Genomic DNA, 10223 nt, shown 5'->3' with positions numbered 1-10223 from the left:
GTTGTTCTGCTTTTCATCATCACCGACAGTGATTCTAAACTATGTCAGGGACAAAACACTCCGCCTGAAAAAAATATTTTGTTGGTCTAAGTTCTGAACAATTGCTGTGGTTATTGCTGGCTCAGAGAAAGCTAGCGGATAGGCTTTCACCCTCCTGGCAAGGAGTAGCAGAATCCTCTCCTGGGACGATGACCAGCCCAAGAGAAAAGATACAGAAATACCAGGGTTTCCTGCATGAAAATACTCGGCCTAGCAAACGTCCCACACACTCAGAATTTCCAACCATCCGGCTAGTCCCCTGCTCTTAGATTTCATCAGGCGAGGGCCCCCCACTGTAGATCTAAAGAAAGCAGGTCACGTGAGAGAGGCACAGATTAAACACATGGAAGAAATTATGAGTAAACAGAGCATGCAGAGAAGAAAACTTTTAAAACCTTTCTTCAGGATCCTCAGAGATTCCAGAAGACATCCATGAAACAAGAACAAGACACTATAAAAAAGAACATTCATTAAACAAAACAAAAACACCCTTGAGAATTCAAAAGCTGACGTCAGAAATAAACAGTGAGGGAATTGATTCAGGGAGAAGAACTAAGATGTCAGACTGAAACATGGATCTACACAAAGAAGTGTAGAAATGGAAAACTCAGAGTACAGTAAAAAATGTCTTTAGTTTTAATTGTGCTAAAAGGTAACTGACAAACTAAGGCAAAAAAAAAAAAAAGGCAATGTACTAAATGTTTCTAGCACATTTTTTTTAAGTGAGCTCTATGCCCAGTGTGGGTCTTAAACTCAAGATCCTGAGATCAAGGGTCATGTGAGCTACCAAATGAGCCAGCCAGGTGCCCCTGCTTCTAGCACATTTAAAGGTAAATTGTATGGGGCGCCTGTGTGGCTCGGTTAAGCATCCGACTCGTGATCTCAGCTCAGGTCTTGATCTCAGGGTTGTGAGTTCAAGCTCCATGCTTGGAATGGAGTCTACTTTAAAAAACAAAGTAAATTATACAACAGTATAGTAACCGCACAAAAGATGGAAAGGAAAATAGGGGTCTACGTAGAGAAAAAGCAGACCTTACACTACATGTAAAGACTGATGCATATAAAAAGCAGTCCTTACTATACCTGGACCCAAATCTCAGTTTCTAAATACCAGTCTCCAATAAAAGAAACCAGGAACCCTTGGGGAAGTGCTGGATTCCAAGGCAGTGGCAGGGAAAACATAAGGTGAGCCTAGAGCATGCTGTAATACCAGAAGGTGATGAAGTGCTTTAAAAAAAAAGATACAGGAACAAACATAAAATTGGTCCCTATGGCCAAAATTGGAATAAACTGGGTAACAAAATAATCCCATCATGATATAGCCCAAGAATAAAATAAATATCCATAAGCCCATGCTGATATAAATAACTGAATAAATAAATGGGAGAGAAGAGACAGCTCTCTTTTCACAGCAGAATCCCAATAAATAGCAGAAGGAATGAGGGAAATAGAAAATCACCATTAGAACCTCATAGTAATCATTGCCCCAGGCAAGACCCACCAACAGATGCTAAGCCTAGCAGGTGAAAGTTGTTTAAGCAGAAACAATACTTGGATAGTCTCGAAGTACCTCCTTCAGCACACTTTCCAAGTACAAAGGGAAGGACAGTAAGTTTACAGTGGGAACCCTAGCAGACACCCCCGTAGCCAGGTGATCAAGATTAACATCAGCAGTGACACCTGAGGACATCACCTGTCCCCGTGATGCCCGCTCATCCTCTACTTGAGGAGTCTCCCTCTCCCTCTGCCCCTCCCCCAGCTCGTGCTCGTTCTCTCAAATAAATGAATCTTTAAAAAAAAAAAAGACACTTGGTCAGCTCTTCAAGTGCTGAGTACCAGCCTGCGTTCAATAAAAGCTTAAAGACCTACCTGGAATGAACGACATTTTTGCAGGTGATTGGGGCTGGCAAAGGGGCTGGGGACGGAGGGCAGCCTTGGAGAGCAGGGGGTGGGGGATGGTGAGGACAGAAGCAGAGGATCCCAGAGGGTTGTCCCTGTTCACTTTTACCAGTCCTGCCTCACTTGCTTCTGAGAAACCCAGCGGCTGCTCAGCTCCGTGCCCCATTCAGCAACAACAAATGTTTACCATGTGGAGCGGAGGCTCAGCCCAGCAAGCCAGCAGGGGCCTGCCTTCGTGGGGCTTCTGCTCTCCAGACAAGCATCATGCAGGAGATTGCAGAAGCCATGGCTTAACTGCAGCTGTGCCTGGGGCCTCCCAGGAGAAATGCCCAGGCCACCGAGGACCTAGACTGGCCTCGCCCAGTCCAGCTGGGGAGGGATGCTGGTAAGAGTCAGCCCTCCAAAGGGTAGGATGGGACAGTGGGGAGGAAGGGCCCAGGCCTGGGGCTTGGTGGGAGTCTGTGAGGGTCAGATAAAAAGTGGTTGGGGAGGGGCGCCTGGGTGGCTCAGTCGTTTAGCGTCTGCCTTTGGCTCAGGTCATGATCCCAGGGTCCTGGGATCGAGCCCCGCATCGGGCTCCCTGCTCCGCGGGAAGCCTGCTTCTCCCTCTCCCGCTCCCCCCTGCTTGTGTTCCCTCTCTCGCTGTGTCTCTGTCAAATAAGTAAGTAAGTAAATAAATAAATAAAAGAAGTGGTTGGGGACTGGCTGGTTAACAGGTTCTATCTCTGAGTACTGGTTAGCCTTGGAAGGGCAGTCTCTCCCCGTGGAGCCTGGAAGGCCCCAGATGCCAGAGCATCAAACAAACAAACAAATAAAGTGAGTTAATAAAATAGGGCCTATGAGGAATGGATGTCAAAGAGACACAGAATGGAAGAGAACACAGAACAGGTACCTTCTCTGGGCCAGGCCCTGCACCAACCCCATGGTGGGCTTTCTGGCATAAAAGCAGCTTATCTAAGCCCTGCTCTTTTGGGCTGAGTTGCCCAATCTGGCCCTAGCCCAGGACGCCCAAACCACCCCACCCGCAGACCCTAACAAAAGCATGAGTCCCCGGTCCTGCCTCTCTGTCTGCACTCTGCCTTGACCTCCCTGTGTGGCCCCTCAAGGCCGGACCTGTGCGTAATAAACGTCTCTATTGCAATATCTCTGTGGTCTGACTGAAACTCTGCTCGCCCTTCAGCACCCCGAGCTCCACTTAACAAATGTTCATTTTAAAAAGTCATAGCAGGGGCGCCTGGGTGGCTGTCGTTAAGCGTCTGCCTTCGGCTCAGGTCATGATCCCAGGATCCTGGAATCGAGCCCCGCATCGGGCTCCCTGCTCGGCGGGAAGCCTGCTTCTCCCTCTCCCACTCCCCCTGCTTGTGTTCTCTCTCTCGCTGTCTCTCTCTGTCAAATAAATAAATAAAAATCTTATAAATAAATAAAAACTTATAGCATTGCCCCATTTGGGAAGAAAGGAAAGGCAGAGGAATCACATAACTGCCAGAGGTCACTCAGCAGAGGCAAGGCTTGACCACTCTCTCAGCCCGGAGCCTGGCTCCTAACCCCGCTCGGCTCACTGTGAGCAGGAGCAGGGTCCTCCCGGTTTTAAGCTCCTGCCTAAGTTCCTCTCATGTCCCTTCATCAGCTTCAGTCTGTCCAGGTCACAGAGCTCAGGAGGTCCCAGGCCCCTGGCACCCCCGCGCCCCCATCAGCAGAAGCTGCCTGCAACCCCTCCTGAGATGGGTTAGTGCTTCTGAAGTTACATAAACAGCGACTTTGCCTGCTGTCTGCGTGTTACTGTAGTCTCTCCGGCTTCACACCTCATCAAATATTCATGCGGGGCTCACAGTGCATTAGGAGCTCCATCCACAGAGACAGTCTTGATGCCTTGGGGGAAATACACAATTAGAATCGATCAGCATTTGCCTTCTCTGTGCCAGGCACCGGGGGTTCAGGGGTACCCAGCCGACTCCGTCTCGGCTTCCTTGGCTCACAGCCTGCCTAATGCTGGAGTCGAAAGTCATCGCTGTCACCACCACGTGCTGGGAAGGTTGAGGAGGCGACACTTGCTGCAGGGCAGCGGGGAACCTCTGAAGGCGGGGGTGGGGGGACCAGCGGCACGATCAGGGCAATGTTAGGAAACTCCGATGGCCCCCGTGGAGCACCGGCTGCGGGGGGCTGACTTGCCGGCCCTGGCGCTACCCTTGCCCCCCTCCCCCAGCCCCGCAGTCTCCGGGGTGGGATCATCCCCGACGCCCCCAGGCACCGGAGGCGCGGACGGAGGGAACCCTCGCGGTCACCGCCTCTGCTGGGGAGGCCGCCCGGCGTCTGGGGACTCCTGCAGCCAGCTGCGCTATTGAGTGGCTTTCGTCCTTTGCAGCAAACCCGCAACACCCCTGGCTGTGGGCAACCCAGCCGCAGGTGAGCCGGCCCGCCGCACGCAGGCGCAGCGCCCTCCGTCGCCTCGGACTACAACTCCCGCCGCGCCCCGCGCGCTCCCACCGCCCCTCCCCCGCCACGCCGCGCGCCTCCCGGAAGTGGGGCGCCGGGGGGCGTCTCCGACCTTTGCGCGGCGGCGGGAGGGCCGGCTGGTTCGGGGAGGCGGCGGGACCTCGGAGCCCGATGCCCGCCGGCAGAGCCTGGGATGGCTTCGGCTGGAGGCGGCGACTGCGAGGGCGCCGCGCCGGAGGCGGACCGTCCTCACCAGCGGCCCTTCCTGATCGGGGTGAGCGGCGGCACCGCGAGCGGGAAGGTAAGGGGCTGGGCAGCCCGCCGGGGCCTGCGTGCCACCTCGACCCCGGCCCCCTGGGACACGGGGCGGACCGATCCGGCCTCCAGCCGGGGACGACACCCTGGGCTCCTGGCTGCCGAGGCGTCCCCTCCAGGGCGGACGCGGAGGGGCGAGGGACTGCGGCCGTGGTGGGCCGGGGCGGGGCCGGGGTGCAGGCAGGGCGAGGGGCGCTTGCCCTCGGGCTCTCCCCAGCCTCCCCGCTGGCCTCGTTCCTCCGGGCCCCCGGTGCGTGCTGCCCCTCCCGGGGCCTCGCGGCGCTCCCCGAAGGCCAGCCTCACCTGTCGCTGGTCTGCCGGGCGGCCCCTGGGGGCTGGTGGGTCAGTGTCTCCGGAGGCCAGCTCGGTGGCAGGAGGCGCAGGTCCAGGCGGGAATCCTGTCTGTGTATTCCCAGTCCACTGTGTGTGAGAAGATCATGGAGCTGCTGGGCCAGAACGAAGTGGACCACCGGCAGCGCAAACTGGTCATCCTGAGTCAGGACAGGTTCTACAAGGTCCTGACCCCAGAACAGAAGGCCAAGGCACTGAAGGGACAGTACAATTTCGACCACCCAGGTGCAGCTGAAGACCCTGAGGGGGGTGAGGGAGGAGGACAGACAAGGGGACTGGCTCCAGGGTTGGCGGCGATGCAGAGAGACCCAGTGGTTCCATGAGATTTCTGAGGTAGCCTGAGCCGGAGCGGGCTGTGGGATTACCTCGGAAAGCCCTTTGCCTCCTTCTCTGCGCCCTGAGCGGCCCTGCAGGAGCTGCTGGCTCCCTCGGTTGGAGCCAGTCAGGAAGTCTTTGCTGCGGGGGAGCCTCGGGGACCACTGCTCTGCCAGGGCTGTGCTCATGGAGAAATCCCCCCACCTTCCTGCTGTTTGGGGTCCCCGCCTGCCCTGGGGCAAAGTCCTTGGGACCCCTTAGCAGGGGAAGCGGTGGGTAAACAAGAGGGCCGTGTCTGGTCTGGTCTGATCGGGGGGCAGGTGCAAATGGGGTAGACAGATGAGGGGAAAGAGCCAGCCTGCCCTTGCCTGCCACTGCTAGAAGGTTCCACCCTGTGGCTGGCTCCCACGTGGGAAGGAGGGGACACGTGGGAAGAAGGCCTGAGGAGCATCAGTCGGTGGTTATTTCCCAGAAATAGAAGCAGATGCCTAACCCACCTATGTCCCAGTGCTGGCCGATCAGGAGATCCCTGGGGCCAAACTTCTGTGTGGGACAGCAGTCTGCAACTGTAAACTGTAGGGGCAGCCCCTAGTCCACATGTTCCTGGGCGGAGCTGTGGCTGCCCGCCCCCAAGGCAAAGGAAGTTCACTCCCATCCCCAGCGCGAGGACACCTGGATAGTCTTGCCTTCTCTTCCATCCCTGCAGATGCTTTTGATAACGATTTGATGCACAGGACTCTAAAAAACATCGTGGAGGGCAAAACTGTCGAGGTCCCAACTTATGATTTTGTGACCCATTCAAGGTGAGCAAGGTGGTTCCTGGGAGAGGGACCGTGTGCGGGGGGCCAGCTAGCATGTGCCCTGCAGCAGCCTGGCCCTGTTGGTGTCTGGGCACACCCCTGTCCCCTGCTGTGATCTGTCCCCCTCCACGCGGTCCACACGTGGGGACCGGAGCCAACTGTGCTCCGGGCCCCCAGATCCCGTAGCTCCAGCGGGGTCCGTCTCCTGGTCTCGCCTCCCAGGTTAGCAGAGACCACGGTAGTCTACCCTGCAGACGTGGTCCTGTTCGAGGGCATCCTGGTGTTCTATAGCCAGGAGGTCCGGGACATGTTCCACCTGCGCCTCTTTGTGGACACAGACTCTGATGTCAGGCTGTCAAGAAGAGGTAAGGCGGACTCAGGCCTCTCTCTGCCCCTGGCCGAGGGCGGACGCGAGTCCTGACCGCCTTGCTCCTCCCGCCTCAGTTCTCCGGGACGTGCACCGCGGGAGGGACCTGGAGCAGATCCTGACCCAGTACACCACCTTCGTCAAACCAGCCTTCGAGGAGTTCTGCCTGCCGGTACCCTTTTTGCTTACTTGGGGACCTCCTTTTCTCCCTTTTCAAGAGGACCCTTGGCACCCTGTGAGAGCCAAATCGTGGAGCAGTGGGGTCTGATTTCTGAACAGAGAAGTTAGCTTATCATACCCCCTCGCAGGGACTCGTTGTCTGCTCTAAAAGCATTGTCTGTGCATATCCCTTCCTCTGCCTGGAAAAGCCCCTCAGCCCCCATGTCCACGCAGCTCCCCTCCTCCCTGCTTCAGGCCTTTCCCCACGGCACCTGCGTGGCCCGCCCAGGGCCACCCCGAGGACCCTCTGCTCCTGGCCCGCCTGCTTTCCGTTCTCCAGGGTGCCTCTGGCTGGCTGAACTCGCTGTGCCTTGCTTGCCGCCCTCGGAATAGGGAGCTGCACGGGGGCAGGGGCTCGTGTCCGTCCCTGGCCCACACCCCGGCCCACACCCCTGCTCACACGGGCGCGGCGCAGGTGCTTGCTGACCCCCCACACCATCTGTTCCTCCAGGCTGTCCTTGGCTGGGACTCGGGGGTCTTGCCCTCCACTTTCCAGCTCCTACAGGATAGGACTTACAGGTGGTTTGAAAGGGAAACTTAACATGTTGCTTCTTAAAAGTAAAATACAGCACAAAGGAAATGGAGCCAGGATCCCCGCTTCTGTTGAGTAGACACGTGAGTGCGATCTGCTGCAGTTGGAAGAGAACGGTTTTTATTTTACATTCATGTTCTCCGAAGCGTCTGGAAAGCAATGAGAAAAGTACATTGATAATTGTACTCTCTCTGTTATTCATGGAAAGAAAGACATCTGGCAGAGCAGGTGGTTTACGGTAAAACTCGGGACACCCAGTCCCACCGGGTGACCCTGTGTGGAGCCTGCGCCCCAGCACTGTCCTTGAACTTCCCGATCCCTTTACGTGCAGCCACACACCGAGTCCGGCCAGGGTGACCGTGTTCCTCCCTCGTCCCTGAAGTACGACCTTCCTCAACTCTCCTGCCCCTCGCCGACCCCTCTCTGCACCCCACCGGCGAGCACCCCCCGTGAAGCCGGCCTGGCCATCTTGTGCTCGTGGCTTCCGTGGGTCCCCACTGCGTGCAGACACAGCTGCCCCAGGATCTGGCCCATGTCCACACGCCCGCCACACGGACTGGTCCGCGGGTCTGTCCCTCAGCTCAGACCGCTTCCTTTTCCTCTCCTCCTGCTTGGCCTGATTGAGGCGTGTCCCCCTCAGCAACATCTGGCTGGGGGCCCCCTCGGCGGCCCTGTTCCTCCTGGTGTCTCTATCCCTGCCCTTAACCTGGCAGCGCTGCGCGGGGAGTGTGCCGCGGCCCGGCCTGCTCCCTGCTCCGGGCTTCCCGCAGAAAGGGTCCTAGTTCGGGGGAAGAGGGTCACGTGTGACGACGGATGCCGCAGGTCACTTGGCTCAGTGAAGTGTTAGCGCAAAGAACTGTTCCCACAGCGGCCTTCCCACGAAAGCGCAAGCGCATTTCAGAGACGCTGGGGGAGAAACACGTGTCTTCTGGCTGCCTCAGCTTCTCCTCCTGCCTCTCGCACTTGCCTAACACTTGAGTCCCGGCCCCCCGTCTGCCACCACACCGGTCCCTGCCACCCCCAGGGCTGCTGTCCGCCGTGGAGTCTCGTGTCCAACAACCAGAAGTCCCGGCGGGGGGTGGGGGCAGATCATCTGAGATCCTGCTTTTTGCCTTGCAGACCAAGAAGTATGCGGACGTGATAATCCCTCGAGGGGTCGACAACATGGGTAAGAACTGGGCCTGTCGCTGCCCCGACTCCTCACTCCGCCTCCCGGGGCCCTGTCCTGGCGGTTACGCCGAGTGATGAGGGTTTGCCGTCCGCGTCCGCTCATGGCACAGGTCCAAAGAATATTTTAAAAATGTTTAACACGTTGGACAGCTTAAGTGGACCCCTCCTGTTTGTCAGTTACGGGTCAGTGAGGTTGGAGGAGGAGACTTACGTTGACAGGGACTCGCTCGTTAGCAGGAAGTGTCTTCCCCGGGCTCCTGGTGAACAGAAAGGGCCGCGGACCAGGCTGGGCCGTTTTACTGTGCGCCCTCCCTGACCCGCGGTGTTCTGTCTGCCGAGGCCCGGCGAAGCCTCGGCAGAAGGGCCTGTGTTCCGGCCCCGAGCCGCTGCGGGGTGGGGTGGCCCAGGGAGCCGGCAGCAGATGGAGCCTGGCCTCGAGGCGTCCAGGGGGGACCAGACGGGCTGAGTGCACGCTGTCTTTGCCACAGTGGCCATCAACCTGATCGTGCAGCACATCCAGGACATCCTGAGCGGCGACCTCTGCAAGTGGCACCGAGGGTCCAATGGGCGGAGCTACAAGAGGACATTTCCTGAGCCGGGAGACCATCCCGGGGTGCTGACCTCTGGCAAGCGATCGCACTTGGAGTCCAGCAGCAGACCCCACTGAGGAGCGGGGTGCTCAGCCTCCTGGGCAGGACCCCCGACAGACTGAGTTCAGGGTCGGGCCCAGAGATGCCCACCCGCCCCTATGAACACCACCACTGCTTCCTCTCGGCGCTGTACGGACGGGATGGGATGGGGATCACTGCACCTGTTACACTCAACTGGATGTTGGCACGCCCTCCCGACGTCTGTACCTGCTTCGTCACGTTAGAGGGTTAAAAGTCTGTTACTGAGAAATGCCCCAGAACGTGTGTGAGCCAGTCACGTCTCTTGGGAACGCGGAGCACGCGGCTGGGTGCGGTGGCCGTCCCAGCATGTGCTTGACAGGAACCCACAGCGAGAGCGACTCTCCCAGGACGACCCAGTTCCCACACACGTGCGACTGAAACAGAGGTTTGAGGAGAGTACGTCCCCTTTCTGCGTGTTACACGTGCGAACGTTGTCATTCTCCCGTGAGTGGTGACCCAGTAAGCGAGTCTCGTGCCCCGCCGGTGGGTGCGATCCAGCGCGGCACACCCGCGTGTACGGAGCCACAGAGCTTTCCTTCCTCCTGGGCTGTGCGCCAGGGAAGGAGCCCCCGCACGAGCCTTTCCTCAACCAGCAGCGAACACAGGTGGCAGCACCTGCCCGCCCAGGCCGACCCGGCTCCGCGGCTGGGGCGGGAGGCAGGCTGGCGCGCGCCGTGTGCCCTGGGTCCCGGGCGCCGTGTGGACAGGGCACAGCGCCCGACGCCAGCCAGTCTCCTTGCACACACCCAGCATCCCTGGCTGCACGCGCGATGCCTGCGGCCGGCGGCGTCCTCGTTTGTCTTCCCTCCCACGAGACACTTTGTGTCGAAGTGACGCTTTCCCCTTGCCGCCGGCCAAGCCGCACGGGCACCCGCCGTCTCCTGCTATCGGGCCCCGAGTCTATAGTTACACAGCTGGGACCTCATGAGCGCGTAGCCGCGGCTGCTTTCTGATGGCCGTGTGACAGTCTCATCAGCTTACTGTGCCCTTTGGAGAATCAATAAATAACACCAAATACCAGTGCCAACGTGTCCCTGTTTTAATTGTACACAGAGGGCAGGTTCAGGACGGGAGTACGTGTGGGTGACACGAGTCTCAGCCTGCTGGGGCTG

General features: G+C 58.2%; 2 protein-coding genes across 3 annotated transcripts; one reads left to right on the top strand and one right to left on the bottom strand.

The window, feature by feature from the left end:
- Window positions 1-4439: 4439 nt before the first annotated feature.
- Window positions 4440-10138, top strand: UCK1 (uridine-cytidine kinase 1). 2 transcript variants are annotated; one of them, XM_032418656.1, is made up of 7 exons: window positions 4440-4645; window positions 5103-5262; window positions 6059-6155; window positions 6375-6517; window positions 6597-6691; window positions 8390-8438; window positions 8929-10138. In XM_032418656.1, exons 1-7 carry the CDS (start codon window positions 4565-4567, stop codon window positions 9105-9107), a joined length of 804 nt encoding a protein of 267 aa, XP_032274547.1. In that variant the 5' UTR covers window positions 4440-4564; the 3' UTR covers window positions 9108-10138. The 2 variants fall into 2 exon arrangements, with proteins under 2 accessions (XP_032274547.1, XP_032274546.1); XM_032418655.1 differs by having other exon boundaries at window positions 4440-4672.
- On the bottom strand, window positions 6924-8382 carry LOC116641143. The gene has a single exon (XM_032418654.1). It carries the CDS (start codon window positions 7914-7916, stop codon window positions 6930-6932), a length of 987 nt encoding a protein of 328 aa, XP_032274545.1. The 5' UTR covers window positions 7917-8382; the 3' UTR covers window positions 6924-6929.
- Window positions 10139-10223: the final 85 nt, after the last annotated feature.

Source organism: Phoca vitulina, unplaced genomic scaffold, assembly GCF_004348235.1.
Source record: "Phoca vitulina isolate PV1807 unplaced genomic scaffold, GSC_HSeal_1.0 scaffold21, whole genome shotgun sequence".
Lineage (NCBI taxonomy): Eukaryota > Metazoa > Chordata > Mammalia > Carnivora > Phocidae > Phoca > Phoca vitulina.
Note: the sequence above shows the minus strand (reverse complement) of the source record. Positions and strands in the feature narration are given on the sequence as shown.

What these genes read in the sequence shown, in the direction of transcription:
- UCK1 (XM_032418655.1), top strand. Translation starts at nt 4,565, where the DNA reads ATGGCTTCGGCTGGAGGCGGCGACTGCGAGGGCGCCGCGCCGGAGGCG. An exon ending in TGTCAGGCTGTCAAGAAGAG is followed by an intron (nt 6,518 to 6,596) that starts GTAAGGCGGACT and finishes CTCCCGCCTCAG; the next exon opens with TTCTCCGGGACGTGCACCGC. An exon ending in TCGAGGGGTCGACAACATGG is followed by an intron (nt 8,439 to 8,928) that starts GTAAGAACTGGG and finishes TCTTTGCCACAG; the next exon opens with TGGCCATCAACCTGATCGTG.
- LOC116641143 (XM_032418654.1), bottom strand. Translation starts at nt 7,916, where the DNA reads ATGTTGCTGAGGGGGACACGCCTCAATCAGGCCAAGCAGGAGGAGAGG.